This window comes from Bombina bombina, chromosome 8 (genome assembly GCF_027579735.1).
Source record: "Bombina bombina isolate aBomBom1 chromosome 8, aBomBom1.pri, whole genome shotgun sequence".
Classification (NCBI taxonomy): domain Eukaryota; kingdom Metazoa; phylum Chordata; class Amphibia; order Anura; family Bombinatoridae; genus Bombina; species Bombina bombina.
In genome coordinates, this window is record NC_069506.1 from 172,519,190 (window position 1) to 172,540,745 (window position 21,556).

Consider the following 21,556-nt stretch of genomic DNA (forward strand, 5'->3'; position numbering starts at 1 on the left):
TATATTCATAGTGAAATCAGTGGCCCAATGGTTATTAACCCTTTGAAAATAGCAGTTACTTATTCAAAAATGAGAATTACAGCACCTATGCTAGGGTTGTCATCAATTTATGTGCCCAAAACACCATTGGGCCAGGCTAAAACAATAGCATGTCATGGAGAGTTATCTACCCTGTGTATATTCATAGTGAAATCAATGGCCCAATGTTTATTAACCCTTTGAAAATAGCAGTTACTTATTCAAAAATGAGAAATACAGCACCTATGCCAGGGTTGGCATCAATTTCTGTGCCAAAACACCATTGGGCCAGGCTAAAAACAATTGCATGTCATGGAGGGGGATCTACCCTACATATATTAACAGTAAAATCAGTGGTCCAATGGTCATTAACCCTTTGAAATTATCAGTTACTTATTCAAAAATGAGATTTACAGCACCTATGCCAGGGTTGGCATCAATTTCTGTGACCAAACACCATTGGGCCAGGCTAAAAACAATTGCAAGTAAATGATATTTTCAAAGGGTTAATAACCATTGGGCCACTGATTTTACTATGAATATATGTAGGGCAAATCCCCCTACATGATATGAAATTGTTTTTAGCCTGGCCAAATGGTCATTAACTCTTTGAAAATATCAGTTACTTATTTAAAAATGGTAATTACAGCACCTATGCCAGTGTTGGCATCAATTCCTGCGCCCAAAACTATATTGGGCCAGGCTAAAAACAATTTCATGTCATGTAGGGGGATTTGCCCTACATATATTCATAGTAAAATCAGTGGCCCAATGGTTATTAACCCTTTGAAAATATCAGTTACTTATTCAAAAATGAGAATTACAGCACCTATGCCAGGGTTGGCATAAATTTCTGTGCCCAAAACACTATTGAATCAGGTTAAAAACAATTGCATGTCACGGAGGGGGATCTACCCTACATATATTAACAGTACAATCAGTGGCCCAATGGTCATTAACCCTTTGAAAACATCAGTTACTTATTCAAAATTGTAATATTTGTATTGGTTCCAACCTATGCCCTTTTTTCCAGTTTGTATATCCAATTGTTGTATAAAGGGAATTTACCTCTGTGTAACTACATTATATGAATCATATTGTTATTTAAATAAAACCTATATTTTTAATTTAGTCAATTTAAAGCAGTCTGCCAAAAAACAAATTGAATAAGAAACCAACTTCCATGAATAAGAAACAGAATTTCACGAATAAGAAACAGCTTGAATAAGAAACCAACTTCCTTGTCGTGATATTTTATATAAATATTGCGCATTGTTTTGTGATTGTGTATCCAATAAAAATATTAATATGCACAGAACACGTTAATAACGCATTAAAGCTACACAGATAAAAGCGAATAGCTAAAGGTGTTAAACAGCATTAAAACAAAAAAGGTCACATGTTTTAGGCTTTGTTATTAGTTGCCATGACAACGGTAAACCTTTACTGTACTACAACCAGACATGATAGGTTTTTCGTCCCTCCTACACGTTAGCAAATTGTATCTCTATTGTTCAAGCTCTATGTCAATCTTCGAATACTAGTATTCGATTGGACAGTCACTTTCTGCCCCAAAAATATTATTTCAGTTTCGGGAAAGTCTACGCGGTTATAGTAACTAACTACAGTTATAAGTGTTAAACTGCATTCCATCGGTTGTGACTTTACGTAGTTCTATATGTGCTAATCCAGTAGCTTGTGTTCGTAGTGTGAGATAAACGTACTGGAGTTTGTGAAGTTTGTTTCCAGGTACTGCAACATGGCTACTGCATACAGAAGAGACGCCAAGGTGTCACCTCAGTGGTGGGGAGTTTCACCTGCCTTAGACCTGCAGATGTACTGTAAGTTCTGTAACATTATATAGAAATGCGTCTAGTTCGTGTCTGCCCTCAAAATATGTTTATGTGCTTATTATCACAAAATGTATGTTCGCAAAAGTTACACACAAAATGTATTTTCACAATATATATAAGAATATGCTATAGGAAAGCAGTAACTAGTTAGTAAAACTGGTAACATAATAACAGCTGTTATGTTATGCTGTTCTAATTATTTGCTTTTTATTAACTTCTTAGAAAATCTGTTGTAATTTTTTTGTAATTTAGATATTATCATTAAAATGAAAAATAAATTGATAGAATATATTAATAATAATTTCAAAAGAAAAATAATCAAAAAGAAACTATTACATAGATGCAAAAGTAGAATGTGTCATGAAGATATTTAAAATATATTGTTTATATTCCTAGTTCTACAAACTTTTCATCTTTAATTTAAAATACATTTTAATTTGAGTTTACCACCTCTGGGAATTGTACAAGTACTCATTATTTTCTACTTGAAGCTAACATAAGTCTGTTGTTTTCTTTACTCTCATCTAAAGGTCATTCTAATACAGTTCAGCCTGATAATTCATCCAATGACACCCATGAGTTGAATTTCCTGTTGATTGGAGGAGGCGATGGCCGTCACCTCCTCAAAACCATTGGTCAAGCTCGTCGCTGGCCACGAAGAAAGCTTAATGTAAGTTTCTACTGGTTGCCCATTAATTGTGTATTTCAATATTCCTTGGCTACGAGTGTTCTAATAAACTAATAGAGAAAGGATGGTGAACCTACGTGATTGCCCAAGGTGGCACTCATAACCTATTTTGCAACACTCTGCCTCTAGGCTACCACCATACTGCTTGATTTAATTGGCTTCAGTTATAAAACTTAATATTTTATTCTCATCCATGTTGTATATATGCTTTAATTGTTTCTTATGATATTGATATGTGCATGGGGCCAAAAGTAGGGTTGCCAGCTATCCTTCAAAAAAATATTGGACAATTAAAAGGTTATTTGGGGAAATACATATGCAGGGTTAGACCCATTGCCTGCAGCCAATGCTATTTATATGCCCATACTGAACCTCAGATCAGACCCATAATTCTGTAGTACCTGGCAATCAGTTATATAATAAAAGACCAGGCACCCTAGCTAAATGAGTTGTGCACATTTACATGTTATGTTAGCAAGATTTTGGTTTAACCTCTTAAGGACATATGACAGAATTTTTCCGTCATAAAACAATTGAGCAAACTGAAAGCTGTGTCCTTAAAGGGTTAAAATAGTTTTATCATATTTACTAATAGACTGTAGCAAATAACTACTTCTTCTTCTATTCCTAGTTTTACATAATAGAAAGTGATCTGGAGCTTCTAGCACGGCAAATGCTGTTTTTAACCCTGGTACTTGAAAATCCAGAGAAAATGGGCTTACAAGGTAAAAATACTTTTTATGTTGTGTATTTTATCAACTTAGAATTTTTCATATTTAGTTTTTGTTGTAAAAAAATAGCTGATATATACTGATATATTAAAGTGACATATTTGTTGTATACATTCATTATTTATTTTACCGACAATTGCTGTAAAAACACCTCTAAACTTTTGCTAGTTCCACTTCCTCCATAGAGGCCAGAGAGCTTCCATCATAAATAAAGGGACAAGGTAGCACTTAACTATTCAGCATGGGTGGTTAAACACATACCTAAAGTCCAGTCCAGCTTGAGAAACGGTTGACTGACACTCCTGAGCATATCACGGCTGGTAATTGGCAGCTACATGTGCATGCTGCTACTGATTTGTTTCCCGGCACTGAGGTGCTTGGTGTGATAATGTACTGCAGTTCCCCAGTGGGACATTAGCTATAGTGCGAAAATGATATGCAGTACTAATTGCAGTACTCACTGTGGAAATATGTGCTTAAAGGGACAGTCTGCTCCAGAATTGTTATTGTTTAAAAAGATACATAATCCCTTTATAACCCATTCCCCAGTTTTGCATAACCAACACAGTTATATTAATATACTTTTCATCTCTGTGATTATCTTGTATCTAAGCCTCTGCATACTGCTCCCTTATCTTAAAGGGACAGTAAACACCTTAGGATTTTAATATAAAATGTTTAGTTAGCTCTGAAACTTGTAGATTTGCTACATATATTTCCTGTATTGGCTTCAGTAGATAACAACGGCAAAATAATGCACTTTATACTAACATAATGGTCGTGGCTAGCCTTGTCGGCAGATTTAAGCCCAAATTGGCCCATCCAAATAAGGCAAGTGGTGGGTGGATTTTTGCTTTTGAAGAACAACTGTAGCAAACAAGGTGTTAATTTAAAAAAAAAATGTTTAGACCTGGTAGATATGTTATTATTTAGTAGGGCAGCAGAAATGTATTTACAATGGTGTTTACTGTCCCTTTAATGCTACTGCAGCATTGGTTGTTTTTGAAGTCAGACGGGAACCTTTTTGTTCTCTTTTTTTTTTTGTGCCATTTTAACAAAATTGATATGATAAAGAAGAGCAGACAAACCAAACTGGTTGTTTTACAAATATTATAATCTTAAATGAGGGTAACTTTAAACTCCAATTTGCTTTCTGCATCCAGTTCATATCTATGCACACTTTCTTTTCTTCCCTTCTGTCTGCAACTTGTGGGTTAGCAACCTGAGGCTTCAGCTCCTACTGAGCATGTGCAGAAGTACACAGTGCATATGTATATGCATTTTGTAATTGGCTGAGAGCTGTCATATGGTACAGGGGGAGGGGAAATTGGATTAACTTTAAAATTTGCCAGAAAATATTCTACTGCTCATTTCAATTTCAAAGTGCTATTGCATTGTATTTTTGCTGTGTATTTGTCAGTTATTCAATGCTACTGTATTTAGTGATCCTTTCTTAAAGGGATAGGAAAGTAAAAATTAAACTTGGATTCAGATAGCGCATGTCATTTTAAGACACTTTTAAATTAACTTCTATTTTTAAATGTGCTTTGTTCTCATATCCTGCACTAGTTGGAGCTAGCTGCTGATTGGTGTCTGCACACATTTGTCTTATGTGATTGGCTAACGAGATGTGTTCATCTATCTGCCAGTAGAGCAATGCTGTTTCTTCACCAAAGGATAATAAAGCATAATATATTTGATAATATAAGTCAATTGAAAAGTTGTTTAAAATGGTATGTTCTGTCCAAATCATGAAAGAAAATGTTGGGGTTTTCTGTCCCTTTAATGTTTATAATTGGCACTGCTTACTAGCATATATAAATCTGCACATTTTGTTTTACAGAATTTAGTCACTTTCCTTTGAAACTTTGCAGCACTCAGCTGGTATTACCTTAGTTGTGTTGGTCTCAACAATATGCATATAAAAAAATATCACTCATAAACTATTTATTCTAAGTAAAGGGTGGTAGGTAGATGCACTGTCTGTTTAGCAGACATTTATTGATGTACAGGATAGTTTTTTTTTTTTAGTTTTTTTTTCTTATTTATTTTTATTGAAGAAATATAACACAGTAATACATATATGGCAATTAAAGATACAGATAGTATTCCAGAAAAAAAAACATCACAGTAATACAGTAAAGAATAATCGGAACCGCCTGACTTTTCTATTATTGTGTCATCAAAGACATCTAGGTGCCCTGGCGGGACCTCATTCTCAAAGTACCTGGATGACACCAAGCACACATTTAAATATTAGTTATCATTGTGTCAAGGAAACTGAACAAATGGCTACGTCCTCACAAAGTTTAGTTAGCCTATTTAACACAGTAAGTTAATATCACCAAGCTTTCTGCAATGGAAGTTATTCTAAAGGAACTATTAATCAGAGGCATACGTCCATAGCCAAGTGACGTTTAACATAATGGGACAAACTTTCTAAAAGTGTAAATAGTGAGGATCATAAAGGTAGACACTATAACTTTTTTTTTTTTATGTCAAGGGCCTGAAGAGCTTATCAATGTATATACAAGAGAAAGCTTTAGTAGGGCTCATCAGACTAGGCAAAGACTACAAAACTCTGCCAATAAAGTGTTGCAGAGGATAGGTTATCCATCCCTTACCGCATTAAGGGGGGGAGTGGGGAAGTGGAGGGGATACTAGTATTATATTTCCTCTCAACAGCCAACCTTTGCAACCTTTGTAATAGATAGAGAAACAGTCTAAGGAAAGCAAACTTTAAACATATAAATACAGATAGACTAAGTCCGTGTAAATATCAGTATCCACAACAGTGGGCATTTCAAGGATATTAGAAGGTTATGTTGAAACTGGTATAATCTGACTCCACTAATAAGAAATAGGTTAGTAGTGTAGCAGATAAACATATTCTAAATCTAAACATAGGGATACATGCTAATCTAGATTCTCACCTAGGAATAATGAGAGTTGACTTAAGTTAGTAGTGCTGCCAACCTGCGTACTAGATAGGTAATCGTTTTGTAGAAGTCAAACTTTAAACATATAAACAAAGATACTTTAAACAAAACGAAGTCCATGTAAATAGTAGTATTCTCAAAAATGGTTAGTTCAGGAATGTTGGAGATTGATGCTGTAACTGATATCCTCTGACTGCACTAAAAGAGCTTAGGATATTAATGTAGTAGACAAACATAATCTCCAACTAGGCACAGGGATATTAGCTAATTCTGATTCACATTGATGTGTGAGGAGAGTTAATTCAGAGTAACATAGCTTCATCAAAGACATCATCCCCTACTGAATATCAATATAATGCTAGGATCTATTTAAAAAAAAATAAAACGTTTAAAACATCTCCTCTCAGTACAGAATCACATAGTAGTCAATAAGAAATGCTTCAAGAGTGTTTGAAAGCCATGCTGCAACCATTATATTCTGACTGCACTAAAATAGATAGGATAACAGTGTAATAAGTAAACATAATCCCAAACTAGGGAAAGGGTTACTAGCTAGTTCAAATTCACATTTATGCGTGAGGAGAGGTAATTCAGAATAACAATGCTTCATCAAAGGCACTATTCCCTTCTGAATGCTAGGATCTAGTTCAAAATAAATGAAGCAATTGAAACATCTCCTCGCAGCACAGGATCACACAGTAGTGAATAGAAAAATGCATGTAGGCTCCAGTAATTATATGAAAGAAGCAGTCAATATATAAGAAGTAAATAACTTTCTGCAACAAATACATAGTAATAACAATATTTCTAGGCAACTAAGGAATTACAACAGTGAACATTAAAGTTCCATCAGTTCTGCCCATAAGGCAAACATCAAAAGGAGTCAATGACCCAATCGCAAATTTTCCGGTATTAGTCTTCATGAATGCAGATTCAGCAGTTCCTACTATAACATAGTTAATTAAAGAGACCGAGTACTGAAGTTAAATAGGGGTGTCTTTATTGAAGCCGGGAGCTACTGCATTATGCGTCTAGTTGCTGTGGCGGTTAACTCCGCCCCCCCTACAGGATAGATTTTAACAAAATCCTGAAGGTTAAAGGGATCACGCTTCAAGAAGTCCACAATTAATGATGTAAATGTGTTTAAAATAGCTATTGGCCATGTAACAGTATTATAGCGTTTTGTTTGTAATGCCCTGTGCTGAAGCATTTTTGTGTTTTTATATGTATGGAGTGTGTTAGTTTCCAGCTTTACAGCTGTTGGAGTTGTCCTCATCAGCCAGCAAGTAAGTTGTCCCTAGGGATGAATTGTGTGTAAACCTGCATTTTCTGTTAGTTTTTAAAATCAACTTAAATGGACAGGAAATATTTTTACAATCATATATATTTACTGTGCCATTTTAACATATGTGCTACCTGCCCCCTGCTGTGTTATCAGCTGTTTTTGGAATAACCAATGAGAATCCATTTTGCCGACTCCATAGGAAAGACCAGTGTGTGTTCCCGGATCCCTGCTAAAGTTCGAATAATAAAGTATTGAGATTAAAAGCATGAAGGCAAATTATGGAGACAGCACACATAGCAGGGGACTGGGAATACATTGTGTTTCTTCCTATGAAGCAGGCAGTATGACTTTTCATTGGATTATACTTCTAAAAAAAACATGTCTGCAGATGGGCAGCTGGAGGGAATTTACTGCTGGCAATTTTAAGGGCATAACCATATCCAGAAAATAGCCAATATCACAATTGGGGAGGCATTGCATAGGTTAAAACAGCACAGTAATTAATATATGATTGCAAAAGGTTTATGTTTACTGTCCCTTTAAACATCTTTCAATTATTTTATTCTGTGCGGAAAAAAAATATGTTTTAAGTAGTTCTACCTCACATGTATTTCTCTGTTTTAGAGAAGACTGAGACCTTTGTGGAGCTATTTGGAAACAGTTTAATCCGTAGTCAGACTGCCACATACCTGCAGGAAAAGTGTGATCTCTTCATTCGTTATGTCACTGACCCAGATTTCCAGCAGACTGTGATGCCATCGCTAAACCTGAATGCCTTAAAGGTAAGTTTACTGAGCAACAGGAATAGTTTGAAGTGAATTTAGTCTGTAGTTTTGTTTCTTCTGACAAAACCAATGTCAATATTGCTATCCTTGTCTATTATAAGAAAGTAGCGGGCGCTGATGCAGACTACTGTATTTCAATCTAAAGGCCTGTGTTTGTTTAAAGGGATGTCATGATCTAACTTGTTTGGATTACTTACTCTAGCTTACTTTGAGTCAAATTACAAGTGGCACACTATTTGGCGCTTTTATTTACACGCAAACACCATTATAAGTAAACTTTTAACGCGCGTATTACAAGTTGAAAGTAAAACGTTTGTCTTTCGCTAACGCACTAACTTGAGGAATTTGGATATTGCAACCGTATTAACGTCTCCTCCCCTTAGACTTTAATGGAGTGTGCAAACTAGAAAAAAACCTAACACTTATCTATTGAATGCTAACCCGAAGGTAGTTATGAATATTTTATACGAAGAGAGAAGCGCTCTACCAGGAATGAAAGACAACTCAGTGGCTTGTTCTATGGCAAGATACCACTTAGGAGAAGCCTCTTTTAGCCCAGCTGTGATTTTGACAGAAGAAAACTTTCCTGAAGTATATCAGTCTGATCCCTCCGAGTAAGGTCAGTCCAGCCTTGAAATACCAGACAATTCTCTTCTGAACAAGGAATATTACAACCCCAGACGCTCGTTTTGGCCTTCTGTGGGCCTCGTCAGTGAGGTGCAGCCATATTCCTCTAAGCACACTGGGCAAGGAGTCCACATCTAGTTCCCCCATCACCCTTAGGGAGACCTCCCCAGAGGTCATAATACAAATCCATACAAAGAGAGAGGCGTTCTACCAGGAAGTCTCTCTAAGGGAAAAAAGGGGCATCCAGACGTGCAATCCTTGCTCAGTATGTTTAAATGAATATAGCTACACCTCACTGATTAGGCCCAATGAAAGCCGAAACGATTGTCTTTGGTTGCTGTGTTCCTTGTTCAGAGAGGAATTTCCTGGTATTTCAGCGCTGGACTGACCTTAATAAGCGGGATCAGACTGATATACTACAGGAAAGTTCTACTCTGTGAAAATCATTACTGGGCTTAAAAGAAGCTGTACCTAGGTGGTAAATCGCCATAGAACAGGCTGACAACATTATTGAGCAGGTTGTTCGTTCCTGTGAGTGCGCGTCTCTCTGTGTGTATTTTGAATATTTTATATTGCAATGTTTTTCACATAGAAGAAAATGTTCTTTTTATTTTAAAACATATATTTGTATATATATATATATATATTTGTGTGTGTGTGGATATATATATATATATATATATATATATATATGTGTGTGTGTGTGTGAAAAAAGAGAAAGAGAACAGCACTCCAAAGCTAGAATAACTTCCATGCCCGTTCATTTATATTTGCAACTCAGGGAGCAAGTTCTTTTAGCACACTATGCCCCTTCACAGAGAAAAAATATCCTGTAGCATATCAGTCTGATCCTGCCCAATGACAGTCCAGCGCCGAAATACCAGGCAATTCTTCTCTGAACAAGGGAAGCAACAACCCCAGACGATCGTTTCGGCCTTCTGTGGGCCTCGTCAGTGAGGTGCAGTTGTATCTCTCTAAGGGCATGTGTGCACGGGGTCCACGTCTGGCTTACCCATTACTCTTAGGGAGACCCAAGAGTAATTTACATAAATGTGAAAAAAGAGAAAGAGAACAGCACTCCTAAGATAGAACAAAAGCTAGAATAACTTCCATGCCCGTTCATTTATATTTGCAACTCAGGGAGCAAGTTCTTTTAGCACACTATGCCCCTTCACAGAGAAAAAATATCCTGTAGCATATCAGTCTGATCCTGCCCAATGACAGTCCAGCGCCGAAATACAAGCCAATTCTTCTCTGAACAAGGGAAGCAACAACCCCAGACGATCGTTTCGGCCTTCTGTGGGCCTCGTCAGTGAGGTGCAGTTGTGTATCTCTAAGGGCATGTGTGCACGGGGTCCACGTCTGGCTTACCCATTACTCTTAGGGAGACCCAAGAGTAATTTACATAAATGTGAAAAAAGATAAAGAGAACAGCACTCCTAAGATAGAACAAAAGCTAGAATAACTTCCATGCCTGTTCATTTATATTTGCAACTCAGGGTGCAAGTTCTTATATATTTTTTCTCTGTGAAGGGGCATAGTGTGCTAAAAGAACGAGCACCCTGAGTTGCAATATAAATGAACAGGCATGGAAGTTATTCTAGCTTTTGTTCTATCTCAGAGGTGCTGTTCTCTTTCTCCTTTTTCGCATATGTAAATTACTCTTGGGTCTCCCTCGGAGTAATGGGCAATCCAGACGTGGACACCGTGCACACATGCCCTTAGAGAGATACAACTGCACCTCACTGACAAGGCCCACATAAGGCCGAAACGATCGTCTGAGGTCGCTTCTCGGGCCTTTGGCTGGGATCAAGTGCAGTTTTCTGTGATTGGTCTTGGTTGAAAGATTTGCTGCCTGGAGACCTGCTCCTTCGGCCTGGGGTCCTTTCCCTTCGGGGTTTGGTGGAAAGTAACACCCTCCACAGACTTTGGCCATTGGTGGAAATCAGTGGCGACTCTAGGAAAAATATATAGGGGGGCATATAATATACCACAGTCAAACTGGGGGGGCACTAATAATTTTTACCACTAAATCATACCACTGAAAATAAACTAACTAAATATATATATATATATATATAAATAAGATTCCAAAATACCAGAGTAACAAGACAATCCATCCTTGATAATTAATATTATTTAAAAATAAATACTGTTTACTGCTAAAAAATTGCCAATTTGTGATTTGGATTGTGTTATATTATAAAGGAAATATATGATCTTATGTTAAAGGGACATGAAACCCAAATTTTTCTTTCATGATTTTAGATAGAGAATACAATTTTAAACAACTTTCCAATTTACTTTTATTATCTAATTTGCTTCATTCTTTAGATATCCCTTGTTGAAGAAATAACAATGCACATGAGGTTTCCATGTGCAGCCACCAATCAACAGCTACTGAGCCTATCTAGATATGCATTTCAATAGAGGATATCAAGAGAATGAAGCAAATTAGATAATTAAAGTAAATTGGAAAGTTGTTTAAAATTGCATGATCTTTCTAAATCATGGAAGAAAAATGTTGGTTACATGTCCCTTTAAAGTATATAGATTTACTAAAGGATCCCTTAAAGATGAACTATTCTAACTCTAAGGTCCACTTGCACACAAAAATATTAACAAGAAGATATAAGGTGGTAACAGTAAATTTGGGGAGATTTTTTTAAAAAAAACATTTACCATTTACACTATCTGAAAAACCTTAACCTCTTGACTGCTAGAGATAGTGGTGCACAGTAATGTTTTGCTGCTCTCTCTGGAACTCAGGAAGTTAACCTGCTGTGAGATCTGCACTGACAGATTTTTATTGCAACATATTATTTTTTTGTCTGTCTTCCTTATCACCATTAACAAAAAAATGGAGAAAGCAACAACAACCACTGCTGCACACTAGATATATAACCAGCCAGGAAAAAAGTTGATGACTGCACAGTGCACACGGTGTATATGGCAGCATGGCATCAATCCTATTTTCTCTTCTTGTTCTTACCGTTATTACCCCATCTGGTTTTATGCATTGCTTTTTTAATGAATTGACATCAGACAGTCAACTTACAGACCTCACTCTCACCCAAATTACCAAGAACATAAGTAACTAACTAAGTAGAATAGTAGATAAAGTTGGAGGTATATCATCAAGTTTAAACCGTATATGGTAATGTAACACACAGATTTGTTTTTGTTTTTTAAGTTTACACTCAACACAGACAGTGAATGATTTTTTTCACCATGATTTGATCCTGATTCCTGAGTGCAGGACAGCATCTAATCTCAGCTCACTGCAGGTCCTAAATAAAGCTAAAGTCCTTTCTAACCAGATCCTCCTCTTTCCCCTCCTCCAGCCTATCACACATTTCAGATAAACAGCTTCCACACTTTAGTTCTTGTAGTAATTGTTTTGTTTAACACACATTTGTGGTGCATGTTAGCCCCAGCATACAAGCTCCTTGTGAGTCTTTGCCATGGGCTGGAAGTTTTAATGTACTTGATTTGCAGCTGGAAAAAGAGCACTCTGTACCTTTTGTTTGGAAGACAGAGCAAGAACCTGGCACATAACTCACTTTGTGGCTTAACCCTAAGCCAACTGCAGCTATGTATGGTTTAATTTACTATGATAAATTCAAAGACATGAAAAGCATAATATTTTATGCTTCTTAGCTAGTTTGCCAATACAGCTAAATCACATATTTAGCACCATAAAATAAATGCACACATTAATATTAGAGGGAAATCTTTAGTGTTCCAAAGACATTATTGCTTAACATTTTTTTAGGACGCTGACAAAGACTAACATAAATGTAGTTTAAGTAAGTTTTAAAGAACACAGTGAGTAATTGGTTAGGCTACAGAAAAATTTAAATTTAAAAACCAATTGGGTAGGGCGGGACGCGGGAGCAGTCCTCTGTCTTACCCCAGATTCAGAATCTACTCTTCGAAGTCACGGACCGCCCAGGACAGGTCTTTCTTCTTGTGTGCCACTGCCAGCCCAGGTGCTGCTGACTATCCAGTCAGTGTCCACTCGATAGAGACAGCGGGCGCTCAGCTACAGGCCTACAGACAGTACCTGCTCCTTCCCAATCCCCCGCGCTTCTGCAGCACACCACACGTGACACGACGATAGCACCTGCTGACTCCTCCTCCCTCTTCCAGTCTCCAGACTCGTCACCGGGCGGTCAGGTTCCTTCAATCATTCATGCTGTGAAGGAACATGACCGCACTGGAACTATCTGGAGGAGGAGCCGAGCATGCAAATAACACTACACCAGCATTGCATGTACTCACATTCCACCTCCCTCCAGTCCAGCATTATGATTCAGTGCTGGGGCTGGCGGGGGGGGCAAGCCATTTTCAAGGGGGGGGGGGGCATCTGCCCCCCCTCGCCCCCCTGTAGAGACGCCACTGGTGGAAATAGAGTTTTCCTATACTATCAGTAGTGATTACGGCTCACGCCGAAACGTGTATACTGTTTGTTTTTTTCCATACCTGTGCTCTATTTTTTTTTTCTACATTCACCATTCCTCTTTGGAATACTATTTTTAAATGGATTACTAATAAAATTTGACTTTTTATTATACATGCTGCTGCCACCTCTTTTCTCTATTTTGGATTACTATGTTTTGAGCCTGTATGGCAGCAGCGCTCCCCCTATTATGTGGCGCTGATTCCCAGTTGGACTGACTGTGTGGAGTGCCCCTTCAACCTACCCATTGATTGGCTCTGGAAGGAAGGTGTGTATTGCGGCTACATCGAAGAAGTGAATCATGTGTTGTGTACACGTCATCAGGATACCAGGAAGACGCCGGTGACTGCGTTCTATGGTGGTGGTGCATTCTGACGGTCGGAGAGAGATGGTAAGTGAGTGCACGGTTTCACTCTGTTCCCTCTCCCGCATTTACCCTACTACTTTGTTGTGAACGCTTGGGCTATCTTGTCCTTTTTACCCCCGCTGTGACACAATTTGTTCTCCGTGAGACGGAGTTTACCGCATAGCGGTTCCAGCCTTCATAGGAGGTTTGGGGGCACTTACACGGTTCTTGTGAACATTACCGAAGGACAGGAATATTTCCTTGAAAGTCACTGCTTTGTATTGCTATGCAGTTGGAGGCATATATACCCCTCATCCTTTGATTATGAACACTTGAAGTCCTTTATGATACTTGACATATCAGGCTGTAGCAGTGTTTTTCTTTTCACGCTATCCATGGGAACAGCAACTTTAGTATACAGTAAGCCACGTATAGAGATCGTTCAGAACTACATTACTCTTTGTTTTGTGTCCTATACTATGATGACATGCCTCTGTTTTGCCATAGTTGCAACCTGTTTGGTCACATTGCTGAAAATTGCCTAGGTGCCAGATGTCGAAATTGCGGTGAGGAGGATCATCTTGTTGCCCACTGTAGTAAACGCCGGACCTGTGACCTGTGTGGTTCTTCAAGTCATCTGTGCAGGATGTGTCCTTTGATGATGTTGCAGGGGCTTCATAGAGTGAAGCCTTTCTACGCTGATGTCACAAAAAAAACATCTTCAGTTACGGTTGAGCCATCTGTGAATGAGGAGGAGGTCTCTGATGAGGCATTGATCTCTATATTACCTCTTTTGTGTAAGAAAACTGCAGTTGGGGTCCCTGTCAGAGAGGTGTCTGATGCTCCTGTGGTGGTTCCTGTGGCTGAGAAGGTGGAGGAAGCCCAATCTAATCTTCAGGAGGTGGAGCTTGCTACATCTAATGTGATAGCTGCTTCCGATATTCTTGAAGCCCTGTTGCCCAATTCTGTGGATGATACTGTTACTGTTCCTGGGACAGAGAATATTTATTTCACTGAGTCATCTTGTGATCCTGCTCCTGATGCTGTTCTTGGTGAAGGGGAGAACAGTGATTGGTCGGCTGTTGTGTCCTCTGGTTCTGAGGAGGATATGGACATTGCAGGGAAAAAATCTGCCTCCAAGTGGAAAAAATGTGCGGATTCTGATGGATGGGAGAGTCCAGATTTGGATCTACCAGTAGTTAAGAGTGCAGATCCAGATACTGCAAGTGATGCTGACTCTTTAATTTCAGAGTTTCCTTCTGTCTCTACTAAAGACGTTCCCTCTGACTCAAGCCAGTGTATAGGTGACTTTTGGCACCTATACACTGGAAATCACTTCACTAATATTGCCAACTTTGGTGTAAAGGTTATTTATATCGCACTTGTGCCACCTAGAGCTAGAAACAAGAGTAAGATTCTTACAAAAAAGGAGTTGTACTGGATCTTTATACTAAATACTAGAGAACCCCACGGTTTAAACAAAGAGTGGGACATAAGTCTCTTTGTAGATTAGATCAATCATGTTAGAGTACCCCTCTGTATTTAACATTATGCATTTGATTATTATGTCTTATCTTTTTTACTGTGGGAGTCCTTAATTTTCAGGACACACTAATGTACCAATACAGTTGTTTTAAACTTAGTTGGATTATATAGGGTTATAGTTGCTTCCAACCTGTCAGGTTAAACTCTAAGAGGAACATTTGTTGAGTGTCTGACACAGGCTTAATTTTCGGTATCCTATTTTTGAACCATCACAGGATTTTACATTTATGTGGTAGCTTCACGCTTTACATGCATGTTTAAGTATTTCTGATTAATATAAAACCAATGGTGCTTTTGAATTTTGGAATTGTATCCATTTTTTGCATGTATGGCGCGAGGCTAGTCTAATAGCGCTTAAATCTGTTAGTCATTACCTGTTATCCTCTAATTAAACATTGAATGGTATTGTGACAGTTTGACTTTGTCTTAACTCTTCTATAACGGGTAACTGTAATACTTAGCGCTTATTATTTTTATTATTATTATTATTATTATGATTATATGTATCTCTAGTCTATACTTCTTATTTGTATTGCATTGTATCATTATTTTCATTAATTAATTTTTTTTCCAAGTGAGTCATTTGTCCTTGTATGTCACCAATTTGTTTCCAAATTCTTGTAATGTTCAAGAGTTAGGCTACTATCTTTTCTATTATATACTTTTACCTTGTTTTTAACCAATATGTGTCCCTCATCTTTCCCAGTCTACGTGCTCTTCACTGTGATTGGGGAGTGGAGGTATATATTCTGAGGGTATACACTCACCTGTTAACCTATGACTAAGTGCTGCACGGCACGAAACGCGTAAGGCCACGCCCCTTTCTTCCCCTCCATGCACTCATGTGTTTGTTTTACCTGTATTTGTTACTTCTGGATTAAACGTCCGTTTTTTTGCAAAGACATCAAGTGTGCTGCCTGTCTTCTTTCTTGGATTTCTTGGGGATTGCTTGGTCTCCTATCACCCTGTGCCTGCACCTTTCGGTCACCTACAGTCTCAATCCGAAGTTTGCATAAATAAAAAGAGAGAAGCGCTCAACCTGGGAACGAACAATAGCATAACCTGGGAACGAACAATAGCATAATAGCTTGTTCTATGGCAAGTTACCACCCTAGAAGCAGCCTCTTTTTGCTCAATATGTGCCTTTCACAGAGAAGAACTTTCCTGTAGCATATCAGTCTGATCCTGACTTCACAGTACAGTGCAGCCCCGAAATACCAGGCAATCCCACTCTGAACAAGAGAAACAGAAAAACCCCAGACGTACGTTTCGGCCTATTGTGGGCCTCGTCAGTGAGGTGCAGCCATATCCCTCTAGGCACACTGAGCAACGGGTCCACGTCTGGATTCCCGCATCACACTTAGGGAGACTTCCCTAAGTGTCATAATTTGCATAAATAAAAAGAGAGAAGCGCTCAACCTGGGAACGAACAATAGCATAATAGCTTGTTCTATGGCAAGTTACCACCCTAGAAGCAGCCTCTTTCCAAAGTTTGTTTGCCTTGGCGCGAACGGACTGTTACAGCTGTCTCCTATGTTGCCTCGTCTGATGCTACGCCGCCACCTTTCTTTGAGAAAATGGAAAAGGAGGAGTCTTGTAGTAAATATTTTTTTAAGAAAGCTTTTGAAGGAAAGACTGGTTTTGTTAGTGTTTTTGATAAGGTTGAGTGTGAAATTGATGGTACGGATGGTGTTTTGCGTGAAGTTCATGAGTTTTATAGTGAGCTGTATAAAGAAAAGACAAGAGATGTTTTATTGGAAAAGGAGTTGTTGGAACACATTGAGGTTAAGTTGGAAAAATATGATAATGATTTGTTAGAAAGGGATCTAAGTTTGGATGAGATTGCAGAGGTTGTTAGGAGTTTTAAGAATGGGAAGGTACATGGTTGTGATGGTTTGCCTGTTGAATTTTATACTTGTTTTTGGAATTTGATTGGGGTGGATATGTTGGATGTTTGTAAGTTTGTTTTGAGAATTAATGTTTTGCCTGTTTCAATGAGGAAAGGTTTGATTGTTTTTTTATTTAAAAAGGGTGATAAGAGAGATTTGAGGAATTGGAGGCCGATAACGTTGTTGAATGTTGACTATAAGGTTATTGCAAAGGTGCTGGCAAATAGAATACGTGGAGTGATTGGTGGAGTCGAATGTTTTTGTATGGCAAGTGGTTTCAGAGTTAATTGGAATAAGTGTAAAGTTAAAGTTTTTGGTAATGATAGGGAGATTGATTCCTGTGGATGGCCTGTGACTGACGGGGAAATTGAGGTGTTAGGTGTGAAATTTGATGTGGATTTGAAAGGCTTGGAAAGTTGGGAGAATGTTTTTGATAAAGTGAGTAGAAAACTTCAGTTTTGGTCTTTAAGAACTTTTTCTTTGGAAGGAAAAATGTTAGTTATTAAATCGGTTTTGATCCCTATTTTGTTATATTTGGCATTAGTTTTTCCGCCTCCTGAGAGGATTTTTCGGAAAATTTTGAGAGTGTTGTTTTCTTTTTTCTGGAGTTCTGGTATGGAGCGTTTGTAAAGAGATGTTGTTCTTAAGAGTAAGAATGTTGGTGGTAAGGGTTTTCCAAATGTGGAGAGATTTTTGGCTGTGAAATATGTTAGTAGGTGTGTGGTTCTGAGTGGTAAGGATAGCATGGCTGGTTGTATGGTAAAGTATGCTTGTGGAAATGTTTTAAGATGATATGGTTTGTTTGAGATTGATAGAAAGAAACCGGTATGTTTTGCTGTTCAGTGGTTTTATGTAAGGGTGAAATGTTGGATTAAAAAATATGGTTTGGAGAATGTTACTAGGGAAATGTGGAACAAGGGATTTTCAGAGAATACGTCATTTAGTGGCTTCAGAAGTGTGTCCTAGAGATGGTTGTTGTCAAAGCGAGAGTGTTATTAATTTGTTTTGGAATTGTGAGTATGCTAGGGATCTTTGGAGAAGTTTGAAAAAGATGATTAAGGGTCTGACTGGAGTGCAGTTTTTTACTTTTAATATGATGATGTATGGTTTGTGTGGAAGTGGTGTGGAAAAGGAGAAAGCAAGATTGATATGGTTGTTGGCATGTTGTGTGAAGGAGGTGTTGTGGGATGTGCGTAATATTTAGATTTTTAAGAAAGAGGTAATTACTGTAGGTAATTGTGTGGGTATGATCCGTGGGAAGTTGTTTTTGTATTTTTCTTTTGATAGGAGGTGATATGGGGAATTAGATTCTGAAGGCATCTGGAAGACAAATAAGTGGAAGGATTGGATTATTTAGTTTTTATTTTATTTTCTTCTCCAGTTTGTTTTTGTCTGTATTTGAAATATGTTTAATTTTATTTTGTGTGAATATTTAAGTTTTATGTTTGCATTTTGATTTTTTTCTGATGACAAAAGTTTGGGTCAATATTTCAGTTGTTTTGTAACAAAAGATATTTTGTTTGCATTTGTTATTAGGATTTTATTTTGTATATACGCATATATGATTATTTTTCTAATAAAAGAATTATGAAACGATCGTCTGGGGTTGTTGCTTCCCTTGTTCAGAGAAGAATTGCCTGGTATTTTGGCGCTGGACTGTCATTGGGCAGGATCAGACTGATATGCTACAGGATATTTTTTCTCTGTGAAGGGGCATAGTGTGCTAAAAGAATGAGCACCCTGAGTTGCAATATAAACAAACAGGCATGGAAGTTATTCTAGCTTTTGTTTTATCTCAGGGGTGCTGTTCTCTTTCTCCTTTTTCGCATATACTGTGTGTATATATATATATATATATATATATATATATATATATATATATATATATAAAATTTTGTAATATATATATATATATATATAATTGTGAGTTTAATTATCCCCCCTTGTTTTACTATTTATTTCTTTTTTATTTTTAATATATTGTGAGCCCTTATTCTTTATATTTTCTTTATATTTTTATGAGAGTATTATTCCACTTGATGGATTGCTCGTTTCCATTTGCCCCCTAGTTAACGAGAGGTTAACCTTTGTTTTTTTAAAATTTTTATTGGTATATATTATGCCATATGTCCCTCCGTAGTCTACTCCTCACATGTCACTTTAGTATATGTCCTATTCTGGAAAGCTATTCCCCCTATATGTGGCATGAATATGACTTATTTAGTTAAATTCTTGATATGTTCTCCAATATGATCTTTTCTGTATTTAGACATAAGTTTCTATGATACAAGCCTTAAATGATTTGTCTGCTATCTGTCCTTTGACGTGTTGCAATTTGTTTCTTATCCCTTTTTTTTAACCATCACATTAGACACTAATTGTCACTTTTATTTTTTGATGCATTTCTCATTGTCCATGGTGTTTGATGATCGGCCAGGCTTGTGGATTATACACTCCACATGTATTTTGTACTCCCTACCAGTTTTTGTTGTTTTTAGCAAATCCTTTATTCCAGATTTGTTTTACCTCTTATCATTCACTGATCTCTATGGATCATTACCTGCTAATTAATTTCACATACTAGGTATTGTGGCCCAGATATTTGTAACATATGACGAGTGGGTATCTGCCTTTTTATTTGCACTGACATTTGCATATTTTGTTTCTTTGATTTAGTAGTTTTTCTGATATATAGCCCCCTTTCTGTGACCTTACACGTTTATTCTCAGTTCAGTCCATTTTATGTAATTATCCACTGATGTAATACTCGCTTTTGTAACTTATGTATACAAATTTTGCCTTATGATGTAAACCTATTGATGTTTTATACGTTTGTTTGTTTACATGTCAGATTTTTTTTTTTCTTGCACATTGGTCACTCCCCCTCTCTGCATACGGCTTGTCATGTGGGAGTAGATTGAGATCTGTAGTTTTATTGGATCATCTTACCGGCTGAAGAGAGGCATTTTGCCCTATGATGTACACGTCTGTTTTGTTTACTTGCCTTATCTTTTCCTGCCCATTGTTTACTCCCCCTGTCAGACGGGCTTCTCTGCATACAGCATGTCATATGGGCGTGTATGTAGATCGATAGCATTATTGGATTCTAACATCCGAGCAGAGGTGTGTGTTATTGTTATTTTTACTCACCTATCAGCTGGGTTTCTGCTTGCTTTTGGCCATACTTGGGTTATTAGAAAAGGTTGCGGTTTTCTCTTTATTTATGCAATTGTTTTACCTGGGCTGATCTACACCAGTGGATTGAATAATGGCATCCTATTATTCACTATATTTTAATACACGATCGCCTATATTATTCAAATGCTAACACTATCATTGTATGTTTACATTTTGCAGACATGCTCAGTAACTTTGTTTTTGCACACAGTGCTCACTAATTTAATTGCTTTTCGGGTGGGCCAAATAGGCCTATTAATGTTTGTATTTCACAATGTTTGATTGTTAGAAGAAGGGTTTTTTTCTACCCCGAAAACGGCACCTTAAAGGGACACTTAACCCAAATCTTTTATTTTGTGATTCAGATAGAGCATGAAATGAAATGGTATCTTTATTTGAAATGCAAGAATGTAAGTTTAGATGCCGGACCATTTTTTTTGAACAACCTGGGTTGTCTTGCTGATTGGTGCATAAATTCATCCACCAATAAAAAAAAAAGTGCAGTCCAGAGTACTGAACCAAAAAAAAAAAAAAAAAAAAAAAAAAACTTTTTCAAATAAAGATAGCAAGAGAACAAAGAAAATTTGATAATAGGAGTAAAATAGAAAGTTGCTTAAAATTGCATGCTCTATCAGAGTCCCTTTAATAAAAATTTTTTTTGCAGTTTACTAAAGTCCGGCGAGTGCTTTATAACCTTCCATTTTATATATATTTATATATATATATATATATATATATATATATATATATATATATATATATATATATATATATATATATATATAAAGCAAGAAAAAATCACCAGCGCTCTAGAAGGAACACTGGTATAGGTAGCCCAGCACCTAAGGTGCAAATAGGTGTGATAAATTACCAGTATTGGTAGTAGTGTTGGTAATTGCCACAACTACAATAAAATGATAGTGTGTATGGGAGTGCAGCAAGAAGTGGAGATAATAAGTGTACCCCTGACACTGTAATGAATGGTAATGAAAGAGAAAAATCAAAATACTTCTGCGCAGCTACAAACAATTTGTATACATGTTAAGTCCAATATAATAGAGGAATCAGTAATTGTCAGTTGAGATGAGTCTTTATGGACAAAATATATATATGAATGGTATATATTTTGAATTAATATACAGTAAATCCCAGGCAAAAAGGAATGTATAGATATCTTCTTACCGGAAGGTACCTCAATCATATGAGGTAAT

General features: G+C 37.1%; 1 protein-coding gene across 1 annotated transcript in view; it reads left to right on the forward strand.

Moving 5' to 3' along the window:
• The first annotated feature begins 1,647 nt into the window (after positions 1 to 1,647).
• DNAAF3 (dynein axonemal assembly factor 3) overlaps positions 1,648 to 21,556 on the forward strand; it is a 123,115-nt gene continuing 103,206 nt past the window's right edge. The window contains exons 1-4 of the mRNA XM_053689942.1: positions 1,648 to 1,859; positions 2,402 to 2,541; positions 3,191 to 3,284; positions 8,139 to 8,296. Of these exons, the coding sequence (XP_053545917.1) occupies positions 1,778 to 1,859; positions 2,402 to 2,541; positions 3,191 to 3,284; positions 8,139 to 8,296 (474 nt within the window). The 5' untranslated portion in view covers positions 1,648 to 1,777. The remainder of the gene's footprint in view (positions 1,860 to 2,401; positions 2,542 to 3,190; positions 3,285 to 8,138; positions 8,297 to 21,556) is intronic.